Source organism: Zalophus californianus, chromosome 11, assembly GCF_009762305.2.
Source record: "Zalophus californianus isolate mZalCal1 chromosome 11, mZalCal1.pri.v2, whole genome shotgun sequence".
NCBI lineage: Eukaryota > Metazoa > Chordata > Mammalia > Carnivora > Otariidae > Zalophus > Zalophus californianus.
Window position 1 is genome coordinate 106109961 of NC_045605.1, and position 27837 is coordinate 106137797.

Here is a 27837-nt window from a genome sequence, read left to right on the forward strand (position 1 = left end):
CAATAAGAACAGTCTCTGTCCAAGGAGAATTTATGGAATGAGGTCCAATGCTAGGCACCTTGGGGTGGGTTGTGTAAAAATGAACAAGACACAGTCTTTATTAAATCCAGTTAGGGCCCTTGTGCTGAGTCTCATTTCCATCATGTATCCTGGGGAAAACAGAAATTACGCAGGTAATCTGCTTTCTTTTCTAATTTCCCTGAAAGACTCAATGAGGAAGACTCTGGAGCTAGACACTTCGTGTGTGTGATGGTAAGAGAGACACCTGTCCTACCTTAGAAACCCAAAGAAGCCACTGGTTCCCAGCTCTGGGGGTCCTTTAGGTGGAGATGGGTTGTTTTGCTGCAGTGGGGGGATAATCCGCCCGGCTAGGCTGTCCTCCCACTTAGAATCTGCAAGGAAAACAGTCAGGGAAAAAGTGTTAGTCTGTGGGCTTTCATGTGACATCCAGTGTGGACCAAGGGCAGCCTCACACCAAGACTCGTTTGAAGCCAGGTGACTTGTTTGTTCTGACCCTCCCAATTTCATCTCAGGAGATGTTATTCTGACCTTGGAGTATGTTTAGGTGGGTCCCTGAGATTTTTACACTGCTCAAGTCCTAGCCATCCACCACAGATTGTCGTCTTCTCACGGAATGACGACTTGTTGAAGAACTCATGTGCCTACATCCTAGCATCTGTGACAAGTACAGTCCTTCCCGAATCCTTCTGCTAGACAACACCTTAACATGCATTCCCAGCCCTTGCCGAGCGTCCACTGCACCTTCAATATTAATACTAATACGTATCCCAGAGGGAAGAGGAGGAAAGACAGCTTCCTAAAGATTATTCTCCAACAAGACAAAAAAGTGAAACACATCCCTCCCAACTTTTCTGTAAAACTTATCACCCCACATGGAAATGTTTTCAAATAGTGGGAGCATCATTTTCACCATCAGAAGCACAGGAAGTACATGCATTGTTTCCCTTCACTTCTCTTGGGGGTTGGGGGAGCTTTTATTATTCAAGGGCAGGTCCCCAGACCGGAGGATGGCCAACAGTCATCTCCATGGGAGCAAGACACATCACCCACCCAGTGTGCCCACACTCAGAACTCTATGCTGCTCTGCTCATCAGAGAACTGAAGAGGACAGGATTATTACTAAAAGAGAATAAATTTCCCAGAACCTACCCTGTTCCTGGGTATCAGTGATATTAAATGTTGGGGTCTCCTGCCATTCCTGCTGGGTTTTTCTTTCTCTGTTCTGATGAAAAGAAGACCAAGAAAAGTTTTAAACTTTACTCCTATAGAGCTTGGTGAAGTCAATGAAGACTTCATAGGGGAAGTGCTATTTGAATGGGGACTTGATGGACGAGTGGGATTTTGTCATAATGAGGGTGAGGAGATAGTCAGAGAGGGTAGGGCATTTAGATAGGGACATGATGTACAAAGGCACAGTACGTTAACAAGTAAATGTGATGTGCGTGGCTACAGCTGGGGCAGTGTAAACATAACTATGGCCTAAGCAACCAGCACACTAAACTCAATCTTTTCCCTGGGCTACTCCTTTATAGATATTCTTTCGTACTTTGAAGGGGACATCCTATAACCTGGTTCCAAGCCCACAACATTTCCAGTTGACACCCTGATATTCAGAATCATGGTTCATATGTTTTCTTTGGAATTCCCTGCCAACTGGCCACTCCCCTCACCTGGAAAGAACCTGAGGGCCTGACTACCTAGCAGTGCTGAGAAGTTCCTTGAGCCATTGTGCTGGTGAAGAATTCTACAGCAAGGGACTACAGACTGTCAAGGTGGGTCAGGAGGCAGAGACATGATAAGCCTCTAGGAAAATTAGGATGTAGCCCCCATCCGAGGCATAAGCTGTATTTTTCTTTTTTAAGATTTTATTATTTTTTTGAGAGAGACAGTGAGCGAGCAAGAGAGAGAGCCCAAGCCAGGAGGAGAGGCAGAGGGAGAAGCAGACTCCCCGCTGAGCAGGGAGCCCAATGCAGGGCTTGATCTCCAGACCCTGAGATCATGACCTGAGCCGAAGGCAGACACTTAACTGACTGGGCCACCCAGGTGCCCTAAGCTGTATTTTTAAGAGAAACTTTTCCACAAAACTGCAAATTCCAGAACACACAGGCTGCTACCTAAGTAATATTCCTGTAAACGTGAAAGGGAACTCTGGGGAGGAAGGAAACCACCTCTTACCTCTTCTAAGTCTCCAGGTACACTGGCTTAGAGGGGGACAGCTCTGATTTGTAGCTTGAGGAAATGATTCTTACAAATTTAATGACACTATGGTTTGGAGCTTAAATTCTGCTGCATTGGCCCTAATGAAAGCATCTCCTTAGGTTGGCAGTGGGGAACAGAAGGGCAGAGGCCCTGGGGAAAAGGTAAAGATCTCCCAACCAGGGGAGATTCCCCTCATGAGATAGTCTAGCATTTGTGCTCTCCTGAGAACTTGACAAATGTCTTTTTAGGCAAATGTCGTAAGAAAGGAAAAACACAGCCTGAAATAAGACTGAGAGTACCATCTGGGACATCCAACAAGACATAATGCACTTACAACCCAACACAAGGTTGTTCTCTGTATGGTCAGGGCCAGATCTGCTTAGAAGTACAGTTCAAGCAGAGGTGGCAAAAAAACAAAAAAACTACCCACATGATAATCTGTTTTACTTCTGAACCATTCATCAGCTCTCCCCCACTTTTTATCCTTACAAAGTCTGGATCTCTAGTCTGGGACCTGAAGTAATAAAGGGAATTGGCCTGCCTTTCCTTCCCATTCTCCCCAAAACACCTCTTATGAAACAGAGACCTTATTCAGATATGTGCCATGTTCTTCTAAGCTTTCCCCGTACCAGATCCCAGTGGTGTCATGTTCAGACATGACAGTCCACACTGATGTGACCCGACACCCTGAGTTCCCCAAAGGGGAGAGAAAATATTAAGCATTGGACCATAGGAGCAAATTCAATTTTTCCAGCTCAAGTGACTTACACTGAGAGTCACTGTGATCAGTCTAATTCAGGAGAAATCCTCTCTCTGGGAACAGGGTCTACAGTGGAGACCGTCATTGGGCTTTGAGTCAAAATCAATAAACATGTTCCTTTTGGGTTTTTTTTTCTTCTCATTTTTTTCTAAGCCCAGTATCAGGTTGAAAAGGTAATTATGTTGAGTAAGAAACTGTGGGTACTGTTCTTGAGGGAGATGATGTGTCAAACTAAGAATAGGAAGGTATGAAGGATAGAGAGTGAGGGAAATGTTCTTTTAATAGTAATTATCTTGGTTGTATAAAGCGTCTTTGTTCTTCAGATCTTCATGTACTCCTCCTGTACTTTCTCATTTCTTTTTCTTCCTTCTTGAAAGGATGGGAGTATAGAAGAGGGCGATCATCTGCCTATAATCACTCAGTGGGCCAGATGGCTTTGCACAATGGGTCCTGTGCCCTGCCCCTACCCACAGAGGCAGAGGTCCGAGTCCCTAAGGGTTCCCTCTTCCCCGAGTCCCTAAGGGTTTCCTCTTCCCCCAGTAAACAATAAGTTACTGGAAAGAAACCAGGTTTTACGTGTTCACATGCACCCCAGCAACTAACACAATACCTTGCAAACAGGAGGCAGAATAATAATTTAGATATGAAAATTACTTTACTTTTCTACTTTAAAATTGTTTTAGGGAGGGCGCCTGGGTGGCTTAGTTGGTTAAGCGACTGCCTTCAGCTCAGGTCATGATCCTGGAGTCCCGGGATCGAGTCCCGCATCGGGTTCCCTGCTTGGCAGGGAATCTGCTTCTCCCTCTGACCCTCCCCTCTCTCATGTGCTCTCTCTCTCTCTCTCTCAAATAAATAAATAAATCTTTAAAAAAAAAAAAAATATATATATATATATATATATATATGTTTTAGGGAAATCCTGTGATCTTCAAAGTGGCATTAAGTCCTTCATGATCCAGCCTGTGCTGACCTCTTCAGTAACATTTCTTAGCACTCTACTTTAACTAAGCTCCAGGTACACTGGCTTGCAGTCACCAAATGCACTGTACTCTCTCCTCTTGGCCTTAGTTCTTTGAGCTACCCTGGGAACCCTCCCTCACACCCACCTAATTTGGGTGAGGTTCTCCTTTGTGGTTCCTTTGTTCTCTGTACTTCCTTTATTCCTGTATGTAGCACATCTATCAATAATTGTCTGCCTAGCTTTATACCATTGGCATTTTTAGAGGAGAGCATGATATCTCTAATACTTGGCACACAGTAGACACACAGTAAGTCTGTTGAATAAATGCTTATATAGATATACTGATCATGCTATGGAACTTGGGAAGGTGAGGGAGGTGAACTGGGAGTGTTTAAACACTGAAGGTCAGAGCTACTTTAGAGCAATAAGTGAAAAGTAAGAAAAGAGCACAAATAACAGCTATTTCAAGAGGGGAAGAAAAGAAAAAGAGTGCTCTTTTAGAGACTACCATGGAAAAGCAGCTCCTAGTACCCAAATGGAGTAGCAGCAAATATAGAAATATCTAAATGGAACCTCACAAATGAAATCCAATACTATCGGGGCCAGCCCATCACTGCCCTAAATGAAGTTTTTTCTTACCAGTACCCCATGCGATACATGCCTAGCTCCTCTATAAAAGCTAGATGTTCCCAGGCTCAGACCCCAGTGCAGATGATGGCAAAAAGGTTCTAAAATGAAAAAAATTCTCTACCGGATCCCACCACAATTCAGCAGATCTGTTTTCTTATCTCACTGCAGAGTACAAGAAGCAGCTTTTTAAGCTGAGAAGAAAAGACCTTTTAACAAAAGGATTCATCGATGTATGTATTACGTGGCCACTTTGGGGACAGGTTGTGGCAAGGGTGGAATGGTTGGATGCTGCTCTGCGGATGGTGAAACCTGAGAATGAGTTCAGTCAGCTCAGTCTGTACTTAGGACCAAGAAGTGCTGGTAACAGGAATCCCGACCTGTAACAGAGCAGGAACAGCCAGAAGCCTGAAAGCCTCCATTTTGGTGCTTACCCTCCTGGTTTCCATAAGGGGCTTCTTTTTGCTGGGGCCTTGGCTGGAAATCCCCATCTTGGCCCTGAGGTGAGGGAAAAGCCCAGGAAATGTTACCGGCAGCAGCAACATCACCACATTTAAGCAAATGTAGCCCAAATGAATATTTCAGCAGGTTGGCTATTTTTATAACACTCCTGGCCTGCAGAATAAATTGTGTGGCCAAATTCTCTTTGGGTGCTGCTTTAATTCACAGCAGAATCCCAATTTGAGACATTTAGTGATCTAGGGATTGAGAAAGGAAAAATGCGATTGACAGCAGGTAATCAGATTCTGAAATACTTGTCTGCATCAAAACCCAGAGGAAGGCAAGATCTGAGGCCTCATCCCCATGGAAAATTCAGTCAAATAGAACCGAGCAAAGCTTCACACCCCTAAGTACCTTCACATTCCACCTGGCTGGGAAAGAAATTTCCTAACTCTCCCCTGACATGTGCATTTGGAGGGTAAAGGGCTCGGCTCCCTCACGGTCCATCCTCACTGCTGTGTCCCCCCATGGTCCCAGGAAGGGAGCAGCTGCTCTCTGTGAACATGGGCTGAAAGCACATTGGGCTGGGGAGCAAACCACATCTTGGATTATTCTAGCTGCCCTCTTTGGGTGCTAAAAAAGAATGACTGTATTACCTTACTGACTCACTCTGTCCCTGACAGAGATTCAGAAGAAGAAAATAAGTACCCTCCACAATACCAACTTTGACATGTTAGGGATGTGTTCAACATTGCCCCTAATGTTGTAGCATCTCACGCAGTAATTGATACATAACCTCTTGCAGACATTTCCATTTTAGCCTACTCCATCTCTTAAGGTAGAATTCCAAAAGTTTACTGCTTACTAGGTAAAATAAGAATTATATTTTATTTTTTTCTCACTCTCTTGAGGGTTTCTCTGCATTCTTGTATAATATTCTGGGACTTCTTAAGTCTTATGCCTTCTGGTAGTATGACCATACTAAATGCTCACTGAGTAGGACTTGGATTCAATTGTATAGATCTGATCGCATTTCCTTCCAGCCATTGTCTGAGGAACAGAAGAATCCTACTTTGCTGAGGAAGGAATTGTGTTCAAATTGTATTGCAAATATCAACTTGTCTCCTTCCCTTAGTCCACCCATGGAAATAGGCAAGTACCAATGAACCCAAGACAAAAAGTGACTCACTGAAGGACAAGGTGCCTGGCAGCAGTAGCTGGCAAAGCCTAACCAGGATGCAGGATTTAGACTCTCTCCCAACCCCACTGACCTGTCCAGTGCTGGCCTGCTGGGGGAGCTGGGCACTTCCGCTCGTTTTCGTTTCCTCATCGTGGCTCCTGTTTTCCTCTCTGCTAGGACCTTCAGAGAGGAACCCAACTCCTGTGACTCCTTTTCCAGAGCTGTTCACAGTTCATGAGGGCACAGTGAAGAGAACTCCCCATCTTTAAATTACCAAAAGTGACTTTTAACACCAGCTTTTCAAGTAAGGATAGACATTCTGTTAGAGACCGTCTCAGAAATCTGGCCATGAGGAAAAAGATGGTCTCATGTATACAATTCTGACTGCATCTGAGCAGCAACAAAGGGGCAGAGGAAGAGATCAGAGCAGAACCTTTTGGACAACACAAGGCAATAAAGGCAACTGTCATCTTGTACAGAAAAGGCAAACTTACCAATCCAAGAGGACTGTCGTTGATTGGCTCCCCTACAATAGGAAATTTGAATGTCATAATGGATCAAGATGCTGTTCACTTGGATTTCTAGCTATCATTTAGTTCTCAGAACTGGTCCTAGACAAAAACCTCTGTGTCTGCCCTTCTCCTTTCTGCCTGGTACCACTTTTGCTAGAAATATAGTGTCTTCAAACTCTCCTCCTCCCGTTTTAGAACTATTGTCATCTACAAGCTCAAAAGTATTACATTCATACTGTATTCTAATGATATGCCACTTAAAAGGGAATGATCCTTACTAAAAGAAACAAGGCAGAACTTCAGACATCAGTGATAAATGAACTGGGGAGATACTCTGAGGCAAGGCCTTTGCACTCTTTTCCAACTCAAACTGGCAGGTATCTATTTGTCCCTCTATGTGTAAAAATAGAAATGGCCTTCAGAGATTAAAAACTGGGAGATGCCGGGGTGCCTGGGTGGCTCAGTTGTTAAGCGTCTGCCTTTGGCTCAGGTCATGATCCTAGGGTCCTGGGATCGAGCCCCGCATCGAGCCCCATATTGAGCTCCCTGTTCAGCTTGAAGCCTGCTTCTCCCTCTCCCACTCCCCCCTGCTTGTGTTCCCTCTCTCGCTGTGTCTCTCTCTGTCAAATAAATAAATAAAATCTTAAAAAAAAAAAAAAGACTTTATTTGACAGAGAGAGACACAGCGAGAGAGGGAACACAAGCAGGGGGGAGTGGGAGAGGGAGAAGCAGGCTTCCCGCCAAGCAGGGAGCCCGATGTGGGGCTCGATCCCAGGACCCTGGGATCCTGACCTGAGCCGAAGGCAGACGCTTAACGACTGAGCCACCACCCAGGCGCCCCTAAATAAATAGTCATAAAAAAAAAACCAACTGGGAGATGCCTTTAAGGATACCCCTAAGGTGAAAGGCACTGCATACTCTAAAATGGAAGGAAGTATTTTTATATAATAGATCGCTTTCACTGAGTGATTACTGTCAGTCAGACTTTGTACTCCTTTCCATCTACCAGTATTTATATATATGTAGTCCTTTTAACAACCCAATGAGATAGGTGCTATTATTATTCTTCACCATTTCACAAAGGAGGCACAGAAAGACTAACTAATTCATCTAAGGTCATACAACTATTAAGTGGCTAATCCACCAGGATTTGAACTAGGCAGTCTGGCTTGGAGCACTTTGTTCCTAACCTCTGCACCGTGCAGTGTTTGGGCCCAGTCTGGCTGACCATTTTGCCATATTGAGCTTGCACTGCTAACCATGGACATTCAACCTTCCCTATTTCTTCTCTACCACTAACTTCCATCATTCTACTTACCAGGTGACGGGTTTTCATGAAACCATTTCATCTCCACATATAGAGTGAAAACGAATGGATAAGGGACCAAGACAATTTCCCTATGTTTGAATTTCAGGTGGGACACTCTCTCCCATTTGCTTTTATCTGGGAAATGGTGCTAAGGAGTGAGGAAAGAAGTCAGTCAGTATGAGTCCTTGAGTACTATTTTAGGGATAAGACCCTCTCCTTTCCCTGGTTTGCCCCGTGGGTTTGCTGCTTCCATTGGAATCTACAATGCGACCTGCAGCTCGTTTCTATCCAGAAATGAAAGGATACAGGGAAATATAATGAAGTGCTCTGTAGCAAATGGCTGCAGATTGTCCAAGTTTCCCAAGACTACACGAATAGAATCCTGAGAAGAAAAAAAAAGTTGAAATGACTTTAATACCGTCTGGTCCCAGCCAATCTTTCCATTTCTACCTGTCACTGTTTTTTCCATACTCTATATTCTATTAAAGCTGAACTACTTGCTGTTCCCCGAACACGCCTTCTGCCTCTCCATTTCTGTGTTCTTGCACAGTCTGTTCCCTCTGCCTGAAATGCCCTTTCCACCCACCAGCCTATGTCCAAATTCCACCTATCCTTTAAGGTCCAGTTCAGAAGCTATCTCCTCCAGAAACTTTTCCCTGATTTCCCAAGTTGTAAATTAACTATTAGTCTCAAACTTCACAGCAGTTAGCCTTGAGTCTTTACTACATCCCATCCAGATATGTTTTTTCTTACTGAGAAATCTCCTTGAGCTAGAATATATACCTGATTTATTTTAGCATCCCTTCTATGATGTCTACCTCAGTAAGTGTATACTGACTGACTGACTAATACTAGTATTTATTGATACGTAGTTATTTTACTTTAGCTTAAGTTCAATATTTTCTTCTACTCTTTTCAAATCTTAATTGATTAGTCTCTAATTAACCTATGCTTATTAGTATACACCAACTAAACAATTTGGTATCATAAAAAGACTACTGGATTTCTATGGGGGAAACATCTGAACTTCAGTCTTAGCTTTGTCATTTCATCTCTCTAAGCCTCAATTTCCTTGTATTGGGCTCACAACAGGTAGAAATGGTGCCTTATTTATCTTTGTATTCTCTGTACTACCATAGTATCTGGCTTATAATTTTAAAGTTTATTTATTTATAATCTCTACGCCCAACACGGGGCTTGAATTCATGATCCCGAGATCAAGAGTCATACGCTCCACTAACTGAGCCAGTCAGGAGCCTCTGGCTTATAATTTTAATAGCTAATATTTATTGAATAATCATGATGTCAAGTGTTATTATTTTTATACATATTAACAGTCACAGAGACCTTATGAGATAGGCACTTCTCTTATCCCCATTTTATAGACAAGGAAACTGAGACAAAGAGAGGTGAAATAATTTATTCAGGGTTACACAGATAGTAATGGTGGAGCCAAGATATGAACCCAGGCAGTGGGGTTCCAGAGTTTACCCTCCTAACCATTAGGCTCACTGCCTATCAATAAACGTTTTCTGAATAAATAAAAGAGGATGGTAACATCTGACTCAAAACTGAGAGCAAGAACATGTAAGAAGCACTTTGAAAAATTTGGTAGGATTATAAATGTAGACAGATGCTTTCTAGTTATGATGTACTGAGCTACTTACTATGCGGCAAGCATTGCACACATCTATTTCTAATCTTCACCACAATCCTGGAAACAGGTATTATTTATTAACTTCATTGACAGGTAGGAAAACAGGCTCAGAGAAAATAGGTAACTTCCCCAAAACCCCAGTGTGAAGGCAGAACTTAACTCATATCCAGATGTGACTGGCTCGAAGGTCTACGCTCTCTCCACTTTACTATGCTGCCTTGAGCTGTTCTCTGCCAGAATTAATTGAAGCAGAGTGAAATAAACTTTGCTCTGCTCACAATTAAAATAAGCAGAAAACTGTCATGGTCCTACATTAAAATAATTGTTATTTATAATGATGTCTATGAGCTCCTGCAAGATTCTAATGTATCTTTTAACACTTAGCCAAAGAGCTATAGATAGATACCTTTAAGGCTATGACTTAAATTTTTGGTTGAAAGAGTTTTGTTTGTATATTTCATTGTATTCAAATTCTTTGAAATCTGGCAGCAGATGTCTTCATAAATTAGAACAGCCATAAATCACTGAGTTGTGAACGTAGAAGAGAAATAACCTAGTTTAGCACTCTCATTTTATGTATAAGGCAATTAAGACCAAGAGAATGATTTACTGGGGGGCGCGCAGCTAATCAGTAGCTCAGCCAGGGCTGGAATCCAGGGCCAGCATCCAGAGCTCTAACTCCTTGGACAATGCTTTCACCAATTTACAAAGCTGTTCACTTGCTCAATCTTCTTCCTGTGGGAGAACCTAACGCTGGGTAGAAAAGGAATGAAAATGAAGTGGGAATAAAGCAAATTGCAAATGTTTCCAATTAAAGTGAAGACACAGCAGTCTTGTCTGTGTATTTACAGTTGAATTTCCTGAACGTCAAGTACCAGGCAGTGGTTGGGAGGGTGAGGCTTCCCAGAGCCCTGGAAGGCGGCAGTCTTCCAGAAGCTTTCTCTATGCTGGCTGCCACAAAAGAGAGCTGAAGAGGGCTGGGAACTCTGGTGGAAACAATAGAACTCAGCCTCAAAGGTGCTGACACTTCAGCTAGAAGAACTGAGAAAGGATACAGGCTTTAATTTCCCTGGAAAAACAGTGAAGTTTCTTTGCAGAGGAAACATGGCAGGGAGAAGCCAAGTGATCAAGTGGAGGCTGTGACTCAGTTCACAGGAAATAATTAAGATCTGGATATGGACACATCTTTGGTTTAAAGAGTAACTTTCCCAGAAGTTGTCTGCGTCTTTCCCTACCTCCAGCTCCTGGACGATGACTTCCTTATTCTCTATCTCTTCCCCTCTAGAAGGTAAACAGATAAGACATAAGTACACCAAGAAGGAAAACTCTGAAGACAGTAGACTCTACGGTCAGTAAAGAGAAGACAGTAGAGTAAAAATGACACTTCCACTGAGCTACAGAAACATAACTAAGTAACAGTTGTGTGTGTTGACTCAGGGCTCATGGGAAAAAGTTATCACTTAGGTGGTGTAATCTGACAATCGGTAGAAGGATATACCAAAATATCTTCTTCATTAACCTGCCAAGACCTGACATTTCCACTGTGAAAGTTAATAATTTGTTAGTCGAGTTGTACTCAAGTGTAGTCTGTGGACTACCAGGTGTCCTCAAGACCCTTTCAAGGGATCTCCAAGGGCAAAACTATTTTTATAGTAATAATAAGATGTTATTTGCCCTTTTTTGCTGTGTTAATATTTTAATCGTTAGCACAAAAGCAGTGGAGGGCAAAATTGCTGGTGCCTTTGCACAAATCTAGCCAGTTGCACTAAACTGTAAGTTTAAATTGTGGTCATTTTAACTACCACACAGGAAAAAAAAATCCAGCTTCATTTAATGTATTTGAGGAAGCAGGAAAAAATTAATAATTTTATAAAATCTCAACCCTTAAATACACGTCTTTTTAATACGTTATGTGATAAAATGGAAAGTACTCATACAGCACTTCTGCTGCACACTGAAATACGACGGTTGTCTTGAGGAAAAGCACTTGTGCAATTGTTTAAATTGCAAACTGAACTAGCTGGTCTTTTCATGGGATGTTGTTTTACTTCAGTGATCAGTTAACAGACAAACTACAGTTGTTTTCAGATTTAGGAATGTGACATTTTCTCAAAAATGAGCTTATCAATTCAAGGAAAGCAACGGACAGTTTGTGTCAATGATAAATTTTGGGATTTCAAGCAAAAATTTGAACTTTGGAAAACTTCTATGCACCACACTGAGGTTGACAACTTTCAAATATTTAAATACTTTTCTAAGATTGGTAGGGATATTAGCAAATATGATTATATGATATTGTATAATGAAATGAGTCGACATTTGGATGATCTATATAAGTCAGTGAACCAATATTTTCCAAATGACCAATGAAACACATCATGTTACAAAATCATTCTAGGTAAAAGATTCACTTACAGAACAAGACAGACCAATAGCTTTCAATGTAGCAGAGTTCAAAAAGTTCACTGATACAATTCAGATTCCATATTGCAACTAACCTTTAAAAAACTACCACATTAAAGGAGAGCCTGGGTGGCTCAGTTGGCTTAGCAACCAACTCTTGATTTCAGCTCAGGTCATGATTGATCTCAGGTCTTGGGATCAATCTCCGTGTAGGCCTCTGGGCTCTCTGCTCTGTGTTCAGTGCACAGTCTGCTTGAGATTCTCTCTCTCCCTCTCCCTCTGCTCCCCAAACCTGCCTGCCCACTCTCTTGCTCTCTATCTAGACAAATAAAGCCTTAAAAAAAAAAAAAAAGAACAAAACAAAACAAAACAAAAACTACCACATTAGGGAAGCCTGGGTGGCTCAGGCAGTTAAGTGTCCAACTCTTGGTTTCGGCTCAGGTCATGATCTCATGAGACGTGAGATAGAGCCCCAAACCCGGCTCTGTGCTGTGTCTGCTTGGGATTCTTTGCCTCTCCCTCTCCTTCTGCCCCTCCTCCTGCTCACGCACAGGCACACATTCTCTCTTTCTCTCTCAAATAAATAAATAAAATCTTTAAAAAGAAAAAGACACTCCCTCTGCCTCTCCACCTGCTCTCTCTCAAATAAATAATGTTTTTAAAAAACTACATTAAAACAAAACAAAACAACTACCACTTGTTAATTTTTAATGCAGGGTCAAAGAATATCCACAATAATCTGTGAAGGCTATTATCAAATTCCTACCCTTCCCAACTACAAATCTATGTGAGACTGGATTTTTTTCACATAACTCAACCAAAAAAAAAAAAAAATTCACAACAGATTGAATGCAGAAGCAGATATAATCTAGCAGGCCTCTAGTAAACCAGACACTAATGAGATTTGCAAAAATTTAAAACAATGCCAATCTTCTCATTAACGTTTTATCTTGGAAAATATGGTTATTTTTAATAAAAATGTGTTAACATTTAATGGATATATTATTTTAAATTAATATACTTTAAAATTGCGGTAAAATATATACAACCTAAAATTTGCCATTTTAAACATTTTTAAGTATACAATTCAGTGGTATTAATTACACTCATAACCATGGTATGCAACCATCACCACTACTTCCAAAGTTTATCTTCCCAAACAGAAACACTGTACTCATTAAGCAATAATTCCCCATTCTGCCCTCCACCCACCCTGGTGACCCCTAGTCTACTTACTTTTTTTTTTTAAGGTTTTATTTATTTGACAGAGAGAGACACAGCAAGAGAGGGAACACAAGCTGGGGGAGTGGGAGAAGCAGGCTTCACACTGAGCAGGGAGCCCAATGTGGGGCTCGATCCCAGGACCCTGGGACCATGACCGGAGCTGAAGGCAGATGCTTAACAACTGAGCCAACCAGGCACCCCCCAGTCTACTTTCTATCTCTATAAATTTTCCTATTTAATATTTCATGGAAGTGGAATCATACAATATTTTTCCTTTTGTTAGTGGATTATTTCACTTAGCATAATGTTTTCAAGGTTTATCCATGTTGTACCTGTATCAGAACTTCTTTTGCAATTTCTTTTTATGGCTGAATAATATTCCATTGTATATATGTATATACCACACATATAAGCGCATTTTGTTTATCCATTCACTAATTTGATGGACACTTGGGTTGTTTCCATCTTCTGGCTATTGTGAATAATACAGCTGTGAACAGTGTTGTACAACCACCTGCTTGAATCCCTGTTTTCAATTCTTTGGGGCATACACCTACAAATGAAATTGCTGGGTCATATGGTAATTCTATGTTTAACTTTTTGAGGAACTGCCAAATTGTTTTCCACGGCAGGTGCACTACTTTATATTCCCAAAAGCACTATACAAGGTTTCCAATTTCTCTACATCCTTGCTAACTGTTAATTTTCTGGGTGGTCTTTTTTGTTGTTTTTTGTTTTTTTATATAGCTATCCAGGTAGGTGTAAAGTGGTATCTCATTGTGGTTTGGATTTGCATTTCCCTAGTGACTAATGATACTGAACATCTTTTCATGTGCTTATTGGCCATTCGTATATCTCCTTTGAAGAATGTCTATTCGTCTTTTGTCCATTTTAAAATTGGTTTATTTTTTTGCTGTTGAATTGTACTTCTTTCTATATTCTAGACATTAAACTCTTACCAGATATATGATTTACAAATATTTTTCTCCCATCTGTGGGTTGCCCTTTAACTCTGTTGATAGTGCCCTTTGATGCACAATTAAAAAAAATTTAGTTGGGGCACCTGGATGGCTTAGTCGGTTAAGTGTCTGCCTTCGGCTCAGGTCATGAGCCCAGAGTCCTGGGATCGATTCCTGGATTGGGCTCCCTGCTCAGCAGGGAGTCTGCCTCTCCCTCTGCTCCGCCCCCCATGCTCTCTCTCGCAAATAAATACATAAAGTCATTTAAAAAATTTTTTTAAATTTAGTCAAGTCCAAATTTATCTAATTTCTTTTGTTGCCTATGCCTTTGGTATGGTATTTAAGAAACCACTGCCAAATTCAAAGTCATGAAGATTTGTCCCTATATTTTCTTCTAAGAGTTTTATAGTTTTAGCTCTTAAACTTAGATCATTGATTTTTCAAAAGATTTATTTATTTATTTTTAGCGGGGGAGGGGCAGAGAGGGAGAAAGAGTCTTAAGCAGATTCCACACTGAGTGTGGAGCCCAACATGGGTCTCAATCTCATGACCCCAAGATCACGACCTGAGTCAAAACCAACAGTTGGTAGCTCAACCGACTGTGCCACCTAGGTGCCCCTAGATCTTTGATCTATTTTTAGTTAAGTTTTGTATATGGTATAAGGTAAGGGTCTAACTTCATTCTTCTGCATGTGGATATCTACTCTTCTCAGAACCATTTATTAAAGAGAAGAGACTGTTCCTCCCCTACTGAATGGTCTTGGCACTCTAGTCAAAAACCAATTGGCCAGGGTGCCTGAGTGGCTCAGTGGGTTAAGCAACTGCCAGGATCAGGTCATGATCCTGGAGTCCCAAGATAGAGTCCCGCATCAGACTCCCTGCTCAGTGGGGAGTCTGCTTCTCCCTCTGCTCCTCCCCCTCTCCTGTTCTCTCTCTCTCTCAAATAAATAAAATCTTTAAAAAAATTTTTTTTAGAAACCATAGATGTGAGGGTTTATTTCTGGGTTCTCAATTCTATCCTATGGTCTATAAAGTTGTCCAAAGGCCATACCATACTTTTTGATTACCTGTAGCTTTGTAGTAAGTTTTTAAATTGGGAAGTATGAGTCTTCCAATTTATTCTTTTTTAAGATTATTTCAGCTATTCAGGGTCCCTTGAAATTCCGTATAAATTTTAAGATGGGCTTGTCCATTTTTGCAAAATATGCCACTGGGATTTTGATAGGGATTTCACTGAATCTGTAGATTGCTTTGTCATCTTAATAATATTATGTCCTCCAATCTACAAACATAGACATCTATTAATTTAAGACTTTGATTTCTTTTAGCAACCTTTTGTAGTTTTCAGTGTATAAGTCTTCCATCTCTGGTTAAATTTATTGCTAAGTATTTTTTTCATATTGATGCTATTGTAAATGGAATTGTTTTCTTCATTTTGTTTTCAGATTGTTTTTTGCTAGTGCATACAAATACAACCGATTTTGTATGTTGATTTTGTATCCTGAAACTTTTCTTAATTCATTGATCAGGTCTAATAGTTTTTCTGTGTACGTGTGGATTCTTTAGGATTTTCTACATGTAAGATCATGTCTTCCACAGATATAGTTTCACTTCTTCCTTTCCAATTTGTATGCATTTAATTTCTTTTTCCTAATTGCTCTGGCTAGAAACCAGTACTATGATGAATAGAAGTGATGAAAGTAGGCATCCTTGTCTCTTTTTTAAAATTTTATTTATTTATTTGACAGAGAGAGACACAGCAAGAGAGGGAACATAAGCAGGGGGAGTGGGAGAGGGAGAAGCAGGCCTCCCACAGAGCAGGGAGCCCAATGAGAGGCTCGATCCCAAGACCCTGAGACCATGACCCGAGCAGAAGGCAGACGCTTAACGACTGAGCCACCCAGGTGCCCCACTGTTTTTGATCTTAAGGAAAATGCTTTTTTTTTAAAAATGAGTATGATGTTAGCTGTGGCATTTTCATATATGGCCTTATCATATTGAGGAAGTTCCCCTCTATTCCTAGTTTATTGAGTGTTTTTATCATGAAAGGTTGCTGGATTTGGTCAAATGCTTTTTCTTTTTTTCTTAAAGGAGGTAAAAGTTTATTGAATACACCTCAGGGGGGCAACAGGCAGGACAGCAGAGGAAAGGCTGTCTGCCTCAGATGCTTTTTCTTTAGCAATTGGAATAATTATGTGATTTTTTCCCCCTTCATTCTATTAATGCAGTGTACTCTATTGGTTGACTTCTTTTTTTTTTAAAGATTGTACTTATTTATTTGAGAGAGAGAGAGAGAGCGTGCACAAGCAGGGGGGAGGGGCAGAGGGAGAAGCAGACCCCCCCGCTGAGCAGGGAGCTCAATGCAGGACTTGAACCCAGGACCTTGGGATCATGACCTGAACCAAAGGCTTAACTGACTGAGCCATCCAAGTGCCCCTATATTGGTTGATGTCTGTATGTTGAACCATCCTTGAATTCCTGGGGTAAATCCCAGGTATGTGAACAATGCCAATCTCCTCACTAATTTTTTAGAAATACAGTTGTTGTTTTTTTTTTAAGATTTACTATTTATTTTAGAGACAGGAAGAGCAAGAGCGGGGGGGGGGGAGAGGGAGAGGGAGGAAAAGAGAGAATCTCCAGCAGACTTCCTGCTGAGTGTGGTGCCTGATGTGGGGTTTGATCTCATGACCCTGAGACCATGACCTGAGCCGAAATCAAGAGTCAGATGCTTAAGTGACTGAGCCACCCAGGTGCTAGAAATATACTTTTAATAAAATATATTATCTGTTAACATTTAATGATACATTATTTTTAAATTAATTAATAAGTATGTTATTTTAATGTTTCTGTTTTAATCTTTATATGATACATATTGACAGGTATAACCCACATAATCAAGACCTCTTTGGGATCCTCGATAATCTTAAGAGTGCAAAGAGATCCTGAGATAAAAAATCATGAGAACCACTGCTCCAAAGATATGCCATCACTAACTTAGAAACTTACCTGAATAATAATATGTGGAATATAAAATATCTGGGAGAGTCCTACAAGATGCTACTTCAGCCAGTCCCCTGGACTGAGTGAAGGCAGAGAAGGGATGACCTGTTGGAATGTACTAACCTGTATTTGCAAAGGCTACTCTCCTAGCTTTAAAATTACCTGATGTTGTTGCCATATCTAATTTTGAATTTATACACATTGGGTCCTGCATGAAGAAACCTCGTCTCTGGAAACGGGTAGGTGAAGGGTTTTAAACTCATTGCTTCCAAATGATAGCCTAATAAAACAGAAATATTAGAGAATTATTAAAAAGCTAAAGATGGTTCCTTATCAACTTTATGGTATAGGAAAGACAGCCTGCCCAATATATAGCAACTCTTCATGAGTAAAATGTCCAACACTCAGCCCCACTGTCCCAGGCTCAGTTTTTATACTAATTTTCTGTATTAATCACTTGGACCATTCTCCTACCTGCATGGGGAAGATATGGTGATTGGGGATAATCTCTGTACCTGAAATCAAAAGACGTGAGTTCAAGGTTTGTAGTTTACCTTACACCTCGGGCAAATCACTTCTCTCCATGAGACTAGTAATAGCAACATCTGATGACTCACAAGGTTTTTGTTTCGATTAAATCTATCTCCCAAATATCTCTTGAATCTCTTCTCCTCCCTTGTCCCCACTTTCCCTGGAACCTATGCCAGTGTGAAGAGGGCTCAAGTCAAATAATTAAACAATCCAAATGCACCAATAGGTGGCATAATTAGAAAGACCTCTGCTGTTAATTTTAGATGAAGTTAAGGGATGAGCACACTTTCCAGCCACAGCTAACACAGCAAATAAGGATGTACACTAATGTTTTCCAGTGCAGCCGAGGAATGCCTTATCTTTCCTAGCTCTCAACCACCCTTCCTCTTCACTGCTTGTGAGATTGCCCTGTGCCACAAGAGTGCCTACTATCCTCCTAGCACTTACTAGTTTCACTTTTCCTATTCCAGAATCTCTGCCCACTTAAGGTCCTCTCTGAGGGAAACTGGGGAAAGGGGGCATGTCTCGTCTCCTCCAAGAGGGCATTTGGTACACACTCAGAAGTAAGAATCAAGCACAGTAATTAGTGATTTTCTAAGTCATCAGGACTTTTCTGTGTCTCTTTTTACTTGTAGAGATAATAAACCCTGCATTTTCTGTCTCTTCATGTGGAAGTTTAAGTAATAAATAATGAGATTTGAGGTCCAGAGCTCCTGAGGATAAAAGCTACCTACACACAACACAAAGTATTGATTTCAGAGGCAGCTAAGATGGGGTAGACAGACAGGCACAAAGAGAGAATAATTTAGGTTTGAACCTCAGCTCCAACGTCCCTCCTTGGTTTCTCTAGGCCTTGGTTTTCTTGCTTATACAATAATAACAACAACTAACAACAGCTTTTTGTTATGCCCTATTGTAAGTGCCTTACATATCTCACTTAATCCTCACAATAAGCCTGAAATCAATAGTCTAAATTTGATAGATAAGGAAACCGAGGCACTGAGAGATGAAGTAACCTCCCCATAGCTGTATGAAGGTTGGAATCAGGATTCCAAAGTGAGGTAATATAAGGCCAGACTTGATACTCTTATCTACTTTTCCACTCTGCTTTCTGAGGATTTTAGTACCCCCCCCAAAAAAAGATAATATAAAATCATTTTGTAAGTACTAAAATATTATGTACATGTAAAGGACTATTTTCATTATTCTTTCCTCCATATTACCCCAATACCATTTCTACTCAGCAAAGAAAACTCTTGTATGGTGGAGTCAGGAGATCTATGTGCCCAAAGCATGGAATTTCCCACAATTTCCAAAGTTCATATCTGGGACTGCCAGTAAAGAGGTATCCCAGTGTCTGATCTCGGCTGCTTTGGATTAGAATGACAGGAGGCTGGAGTCAGAGCCCATGAGACTATTTAGACTAGAACTGCAGTCAAAAGTGAAAAGAAATAGTTGGTGCCAACTGCAAAGTTACCAGAGGGGAAATATTGTTCATATCCTGAAAAAAAAAAAAAAAAAAAAAAAGCTCGCTGATTCTCATGTCCAAGGCATGGCAGGAACCCAGCTAGATTTGATTGTGTTTTTGGTGCTAAGGTGACTTTTCTAAGTAGGAAAGGAGTGCACCTGGTGAGACTTAGGTTGCGGCCACAAAAATTTAGCTTTTAGTTATTCAGGGGGTTCTCCTACAATGCAGTCACCTCTCACCACAGATTGAGGGCTGGGGGGATCAGAGCAAAGGAAATGAAGGACATTTGCTGGAAATGACAATCCAGGGAGGAAACTTCGTGTATTGCACCACAGCTGGCTGTCTGGAACAGGTAAAAACAGCCCTCTCTGGCTGGAGCCTGCCTGTTAATTGCTGGCTGCCTGGTTCAGAAACAAACACCACACACTAATTACCTCATTTGAAAATAAAGATTAGACAGCATAATCCAAAAGAACCACATAGTAGTAGTGGTTCAAAGATTTCACAAGGTTATTTTCCAACATGAGTACTGCAGTCATGATGACACTGTGGGATCTTAACAGATGAAGAGTCAGACTCTCAACCCATTTTTAGGTGATCAAAAAACATGATGGGTTTAAAACAAAACAAAAAAAAGTTTAGAGGCAATATGCATTCGTTGGAAAGACATAAGATTTGGAATTGGAGGATCAAGGCTTGAGTCCTAGCTCTGCCTCTTATTAGTCATTAGACCCTGAGCAAGTCACTTAGCCTCATCATTTCTCAGTTTCTACACCTGCAAATGGGAATCCTATCTACCCCTGGAATTGCTGAAGGATTAAATAAGATTATATTGTAAACAGCACTTCATAAACTGTAGAGTATTATATAACCATTAGCTGTTTTGATAGATTTGAAGTTTCTCTCTTAATGCTTCACTAGCAAAGCAAATTTAAGAGAGGAAAACCATCTTTAATCTCAGTGCAAAAATTTGACACATCCCAATCAAGAACCTTTCTTGATTTTTTCTGAAAATTCCCAATAATTAGATTTAAATGACACATTGGCAATGATGTTAGATTTTTAAGGGTTTTTCGTAATTTGTTTCACATAAAGAAACATCTAGGTCAATGCATAGAATCTAAAGCAGGACTGATGCTATATGAGGATAATGATATTAACTATTGAGATGGAAGGAGATGATAAGGAAGTACTGTCACTAAATATATCTGGCAACACTTGATGGAAAAATCCTCCACAAGGTTAAAGAATAAAAGAGCTTTCATAAGCATTTATTCAAAATACATTTACTGGGCAGATCTAATATGACAGGCTCTGTGACCAACGAGTGTGGGCAACAACATAGGGAAATCCCACTGATACTGTGAATTTACTACCCAAGTTTTAAAACTGAGATTGAAGACAGACGACCAGCTTCTCCTTCCGCCTTCACAAATCCTTGGCTGGTCTCAGAGGTCTGCCTGGCTCTACTGAAGTGTATTCAGACTAGAGATTCTATAGTAGAGAATATTTCCAGACTCATGGTTCCCTATAGCCTGAAGTGGCCTTTGTTTTAGAGGGTACGAGAAGAAACTGATTTCACCAAAGAAGGAAATAAATTTCACAAGGTTACATAACTCAGTATGGAACCAGGATTAGCACTCCCCAAGACTGCTGATTCCTTTGGCCCACACATTTTCCATTACAACACATCACTCTGTCAGTCACTTTATTACACTATAAACCCTGGTCACTCCCATAATTGTGGATGACTCAAGATAAACTCAATCTGGGCACAAAGGCATCAAACCAAAATGTTAGCTTTTCTGATTAAATGTTCTTAGAATTATTTCTTGGAGGTGTTAAAGGGTCACATTCACATTTGTTTGTCTTCAAGCTCTATTTTCAAAAGGAACTATTCTGTTTCTTCACCTTGCCGGGTGACTAGGATAGCTGATGAAATAATGCAGCTATAATTGCTTACTGTAATGCTCTACACATAGATTATTCTTTAAAAACAAAACAATGTGTTAAGATATTGGACAAGAAGAGACTAATCTAAGACTACTCAGGATACTTTCATGCTTCTCGATGTCATTCTTTCTCATTAGGTTTCTTCCTATTCTTTAGACACAATCTTTAAAATGCTCTTGGTATTTGTTCAGGAATAGATTTGCTCTTGGAACTATCAGATTTTGTTTTGTTTTGTTTGAGAGGGGAGGAGTGACTAAACCTTCTAACAGAGAGGTAGGAAGATGCCCCAAAATGAAACCAAAAGGCCTACTGGGACAACTCAATAGACCAGAAAGGAGTCTAAGTTAATCTCTCACGCTACCTTTTGCACCTAAGTGCCACTTCCACCTACATCTTAACCATCCTAAATGCTACTGGAAAAACTACCTTTGGTCAATAGGTCCAGAACTGTGCTCCTTATTCTGGAAAAGCAATAGAATGGTATCTCATCTCACCATCCTGCCTAGTAGTTGTCGCTTGTTTAATGACAACCTATTACATTCACATCACACTGCAGCACTCTAAACATCTTCCCAGCCCCAGGAACCCAAAAAGCATTTAGATGTAAAACTGCAGGCAATGAAAGACATTTTATTTTTTGGTTACACCATTGGGTGAGTTGCCCTGAAGCAGTACATGTAGGGATGAAATATTTAAAGAGGGGGGGGAAAAGCATCAGTAGTTTCTGAAGGGCAAATGGTAGAGAGAATAGGTAGAGAAAGGAACATCTTTTATAATTTGAGCTAAAAACTCTTTGAGTCTTTGATGTACATATCTCAAGGGTCTTAGTGACAGAAGAATGATATAGGAAAGTGTAAAAAGAAAGCTTCTAAAATATACAGCTTTGTTCTTGCCATGAAACAATGGCATATTCTGGGGCGCCTGGGTGGCTCAGTTGGTTAAGCGACTGCCTTCGGCTCAGGTCATGATCCTGGAGTCCCGGGATCGAGTCCCACATCGGGCTCCCTGCTCAGCAGGGAGTCTGCTTCTCCCTCTGACCCTCTTCCCTCTCGTGCTATCTCTCAGTCTCTCTCAAATAAATAAATAAAATCTTAAAAAAAAAAAAGAAACAATGGCATATTCTGAAATTAAGTTCATAAGAAAATTAAATTACTTTTTATGTAAAGAGAGAAAATTTCACACAGGAAATTTGAAATATTTTACTAACTTTAATCCAATACTGGTGAGATACTGGGGAGATAAGAATTTTATTTACAAAAAGATATATGTGGCTTAAGATCATCATCTAATTTGGCCCAAGATCATACAAGAGCAAGACAAAAACGCAGATGTATTGCTAAAGCAAGACAGTCTAGCTGATTATGAACTGGCCTAGACTCCATATTAGCCTCAATTCTTTACATTTTATCACCTAAGCCTAGCTCCAAAATAACAAAATCAGTTATTATTGCTAAGAAACATAAAGCTTTGTACTTTGAAAAACCATCAAACCATATGGATCTGATGGTGAACAGATCTTAACAAACAACCTCATATTTATAAAGCACTTTCAGTGTATATAATGCTTTCCTATCCTTATCTCACAAGATCAAAGAACTTCTATTAAAGTAGGAAGGGCAGATTCGGCTACCTTATACTCTAACTGCTCTCCTCACTTTTACCTGATTTGGTTCTCTCAATCTCATGTTCATTCAACATTCACTCAGCTCACAAATATTCGAATACCTACTATGTTCCAGAAATGAAGTGTCGGAGATACGGTGGAGAAGAGTAAGAACTTGGTCCTCACCTGCAAAGAGCTTACAAATAATTTTAAAGTTTGATGACTGCCACAAAATAGAATAGGGTGATATGGCAACATGATAGAGAATCTAACCCCAGAATGGAAATCATGGAAGCCCACTCTAAGTAACAGACTCACATCTGAGGGATGAGTATGAGTTAGGAAGGCACAAATAGAGAATGGGTCTGGGGTGGGTACAGGAAACAGCAGATGTAAGAGTCCTCAACTGGGAAAGAGCATGGCACTTTCAAAAGAGAGAAGTATAGTAACCCAGAACATAATGGGCAAAAAGGACAGTGCTATGACATTAACTCTATACAGATAAGCAATGAGTTAGTCAGCATACATTTGAGAGTCTACTATGCACTAGGCACTGTTCTGAGCCTGTTTAGAGTAGGTAACAAGAGAGACATGATAACTTGTCTTTAAGGGCTTACATTTTAGGAAGTATGGAGAGCAACAATAAATATATAAATATATAAATGTAATTTGAAGTACTCCAAGTACTATAAAGAAAATAAAATAGGGCTTTATAGTAAAGAGTGACCGGGAGGCTGGTTTAACTACTGTGGCCAGGGAAGGCCTTTCGGACAAGATCACAATTGAGTTAGGCTTTAATGGAAAGTGGAACAACCAGGCAAAATCAAGGGGAAAAGCATTCCAAGCAGGAAAAAAAAAAAACAAGCAAGCACAGATGCCCTGTGATGGGTGGTTTAATGGACAAAAAGTTCAGTGTGACTGGAGCACAGAGAATGAAGACAGATTAGAGGGAGATGAAGTCAGAGATAGGCATAAACCGGATCATTTAAGGCCTGTAGGCCATTGTAAAGAGTTCAAATTTTATGCTAAGGGTTTTATAAAGAAAAGTGAAATGATTTATGCTTTAGAAAGATGAACTGTACATGGGGCACTCTGGTGGATCAGTTGGTTAAGCGTCCAACTCTTGATTTTGGCTCAGGTCATGATCTCAGGGTCACGAGATAGAGCTCTGCGGTGGGCCCCAAACTCAGTGGGGAGTCTGCTGGAGACTCTCTCTTCCCCTCCCTCTGCCCTCCCCCACCCCCCACCCATACACTCTCTCTAAAATAAATAAATCTTAAAAAAAAAAAAGAAAAAAGAAAGATGAACTGTACAAGGATAAGAGTAGAAACAGGGAACCATTCAGGAAGATTTTGTAGTAATCCTGGGAAAAGATGCTGCTGATTTTGACTGGGGAGTCTCAGTGGTTAGCGACTAGTTGAATTTGGGGTATATTTTAGACTGATGGCCTAGGTGTGGGAATCAAGGATGGCTCTTATGTTTTTAGCCTTTGTTATTTTATTAGGTGGATAATGGTACATACCCTTTACTGAGATGAGGAAGGATTCTAGGGAAAGAGATCTGGGGAGAAAACTCCACTGTTCTGTTTTGGTTAAGTCTGAGAGGACTATTAGACATCTCGGCGGATATGCCAAGAGGGTGGTTGCCTAGTGTACAAAGGAAGGAAATCAGGATGGAAATATAAATTTAACTCATCAGTGTTTAGATGGTATTTAAAGCTACCGAACAGATGAGATCATCTAAGAAGGTATAGCTAAGAGAACGGATGAAGGCCTTACTTGTAGTCCAGGTTATGGCTTGCGGAGTCTACCCTAAGAGCAATAGGAAGGCACTGAAGCGTATAATAAAGAAATGACCACACAGATGTGAGTTAAAGTAGACATATTTATATATCTGGCTGTAATGTGGGAAATAACCCCGGACAAGAGCAGATAAAAAAGGACCAGGACCAGCCTGTGGTTCAAGGCGGAAGCTAGTAAGTAGCCTGGTCTCGTCACTGGTTTGGAAGATGCCTAGGAAGTTGTCTAGTTATGACTGGGTGAACTGGTGGGGGGAGGCAGAGAGAACAAAGATGATTCCTAGTTGCTTGAGCAACTTATTGAAGAGAAAAAAAGTGCCACTTCCTGGAAAAGGCAGCCTTAGAAAGTCAATTTTTGAGGGGAGGAGGTGAAGTCCTTACTGGGACATGCTCAATTTCCAGGTGCCCGTTTTGAGATCGCCAGAGAGAGATTTCAGGTAGCCTGCTGGGGTACTGTGGTAGGTCTGCTACCTGCGGATGTGCAGAGGAAGGAACGAAAGTTCAGAAAAGCCAAGGATGTACAGCAAGGTATGCCCGCTTGAATCTTTCCACTTTCTCAGATGCCAAGATTCAAAACCCGGAGGCGCTGAACACAGAAGTCTCACTGAGGGCCATGACTCAAATCTCTACCTCCGAGGTTCAGTCAGGCATTCGAAGGCAGAAACTCACTGAAATCACTAAGACATGATGTGACAAGAAATGTCTCAATGGGACAAGTCTTGTTTTCATGGCAACCGCGAAGCCGGGGTCAGAGGGAGGCTGCAGACCAGAGCGCACGCTTTCCTTCCGGGGAGGGTGGTGTTCCAAGCGGGGTGGGGGGGGCGGGGGGGGCCACAGAAGCAGCTCCGGGCTCCGCGCCGCTCAGCCGGGGAGGCGGGTCTGCACCTGGCGCCGCACAGGCCGCCGCCGCGCCGCTCCCCGGCCGCCCCGGCCCTCCCTCGCACCCTCGCGGCCCGCAAGGGGCTGTAACTCTCGCGGGCAGCTGCGGAGGCAGGGGCTGTAACTCTCCGTCGGGGGCAGCTGCGGCGCCGGGGCTGTAACTCTCCCTCGGAAAACTAAGGCAACGAAGCGCCGAACTCAGGGGAGCACCAGGCCGCTGTGGGCCGTTACCTCAGACCCAAGAACTTCCCGGGGGCCGGCGGGCTCTTACACAGGGTTCTTCGCGCCTCATAAAAGTGGCCTTGGCCGAAGCTGCCACTAGAGTGCGCCCGGAAAAGGAGCTGGCGTCGACTGCGCACGAAGCGCGGCTCGCGAACTCACTCAGCCTCTCGCCCGCGTTTTGGCTCTTGCCGCGCGCCCGCCAGGCGTTCTGCGCGCGCGCAGCTGCGCTCCTCACACCCCCACCCCACTCCCCCACTGCCGGCCGGGCGTTCTGCATATGCGCAAACGCGCTTCCTGGCCTCGCCCAGTTGGCGCGCGCTCTGAGGCTTGGCCACGATGTGCGCGTGCGCGGCGCGGCTACACCGCCCACCCGTTGGGCGAAGCCGAGGCTGGGAGTGGCCGATGGCCCCACCCGCCGGAATACAGGCCCCCGGCGCCTTTTTGTCACTACTTCGCCTGTCCACCGATTGTTCATTTAGCGCACATTCCGTCCTTGCCGTGGTCCGGTGGGTAGCTGTCTACTGCAGAAATCCTACTACGTGTCGAACATCGTGCAGGCACTTTCCGTACTCGCTCTCCTTTGATCCTGACCACCGTGTTGTAAGGCAGTTATTAATATCCTAATTTTATTTTATTTTATTAAAAGATTTTATTTATTTATTTGAGAGAGAGAGAGAGAGCACATGAAAGGGGGAGGGTCAGAGGGAGAAGCAGACTCCCTGCTGAGCAGGGAGCCCGATGCGGGACTCGATTTTGGAACTCCAGGATCATGACCTGAGCCGAAGGCAGTCGCTTAACCAACTGAGCCACTCAGGTGCCCCAGAAACCCAGGGGATTCTAACCAAAAAGTCTTATTACAACCCCAAATGACCAAACATCCCACTTCCTGTCATCTACAATTACGGGGTGTCAAGTGAAATAAAAGGAACACACAAACACTTAGAATGAGTAAGATGGAACTGAAGTGTCTCCTAGCAGACACAAACACACACACTGCTGATGAGGCATGAGAGCAGCACCTGGCGAACCGGAGGTGGCTTTCCAGCCCATGTGGTCCACTTTATTTCCTTCCTGTTTGAGGAGGGCACCAGACCCGTGTTGGGCACTATCTTTTGTGATGAGGCCAGGCTGCTTCCACTGGTACTCTGACTGAGGTCCATAATGGGATGCAGCCAAAGGGAGGAATTCTTACCTGAGATAACAGGAGACCCTTGGGCCAGAAAAGGGGCAGAGCCAACACCTGAGCAGGAATGTTAGGTGCCAAAATTCCAGGAAGGAACTTAGAGCAAGTGACATTATTGGAGAATTGAGCTGTGGTGAGCATTTCAATTAAGAGGGTGGATTCAGGAATTTGGAGCCAGTCCGAAAAAGGGATAACAAATATTTACTCAATCAACAGATATTTATTTGAATAACTATAAGCACTATTCTAGCCCTTTGGTGATGCTGAGGTGAAGAAGACAAAATTAACTGTCATTACGGAGATGACCCTGATCAAACTAGATGAGAGGACGGTAGCTTGCTATCATGAGCCAACCAAGAGGTCTGTGTGACCCACTGACCTTACCTAAAGAGATAGAGGTGACACAGACACTGGCCACTGCACACAAGACAGTGGGAGGGGCACCACTTGTGGGCCTGAGGACTGGCTTGTCCTTTGGGATTCTTTTTTACTTGAAACTGGTATTACATTTTTTTATTAATTTTTAATTTTTTAAAAAAGATTTTATTTATTATTTATTCATTTGAGACAGAAAGACAAAGTGAGCATGAGCAGGGGGAGAGGCAGAGGTAGAGGGAGAAGCAGACTCCCTGCTGAGCTAGGGAGCCCTGGGGCTCAATCCCAAGACCCCGAGATCATGACCTGAGCTGAAGGCAGATACAACCATCTGAGCCACCCAGGCACCCCAAAACTGGTATTACATTTTTTTTTAATTACATGTAGTACAATTCACTGTTTTTGGTGTATACGTCTATGATTTTTTTTTAACATATGCATAGATTCAAGGATAGATCAGAATAGAGAACAGTTTTGTCACTCCAAAAAATTACTTCAGGTTACCCCTTTGTGGTCAAACCCTCCTCCCACCCTCAACCACTGGCAACCTGTTCTCCACTCCTGGTTTGGCC

The 27837-nt window shown here is 41.9% G+C and overlaps 1 protein-coding gene and 1 long non-coding RNA gene across 8 annotated transcripts in view; one reads left to right on the forward strand and one right to left on the reverse strand.

Annotated features, from left to right (window-relative positions):
* Positions 1 to 25944, reverse strand: part of MAJIN (membrane anchored junction protein) — a 29711-nt gene extending 3767 nt beyond the window's left edge. For 3 of the 7 annotated variants that reach the window (XM_027579244.1, XM_035722803.1, XM_027579243.2), the window contains exons 1-10: positions 25757 to 25944; positions 17416 to 17533; positions 10903 to 10948; positions 8317 to 8392; positions 8020 to 8145; positions 6684 to 6715; positions 6281 to 6390; positions 5003 to 5066; positions 1171 to 1243; positions 275 to 392 (exon numbers count right to left, since the gene is read on the reverse strand). In XM_027579244.1, the coding sequence (XP_027435045.1) occupies positions 275 to 392; positions 1171 to 1243; positions 5003 to 5066; positions 6281 to 6390; positions 6684 to 6715; positions 8020 to 8145; positions 8317 to 8392; positions 10903 to 10948; positions 17416 to 17516 (746 nt within the window). In that variant the 5' untranslated portion in view covers positions 17517 to 17533; positions 25757 to 25944. Of the gene's footprint in view, positions 1 to 274; positions 393 to 1170; positions 1244 to 5002; positions 5067 to 6280; positions 6391 to 6683; positions 6716 to 8019; positions 8159 to 8316; positions 8393 to 10902; positions 10949 to 17415; positions 17534 to 25716 lie in introns of all 7 variants that reach the window. The other 4 variants (XM_027579246.2, XM_027579245.2, XM_027579247.2 and 1 more) reach the window with 4 other exon arrangements.
* Positions 1254 to 6464, forward strand: LOC113914220. Its single transcript, XR_003517415.1, has 3 exons — positions 1254 to 1793; positions 4740 to 4801; positions 6367 to 6464. It is a non-coding gene; the product is annotated as an uncharacterized LOC113914220 (long non-coding RNA).
* Positions 25945 to 27837: the final 1893 nt, after the last annotated feature.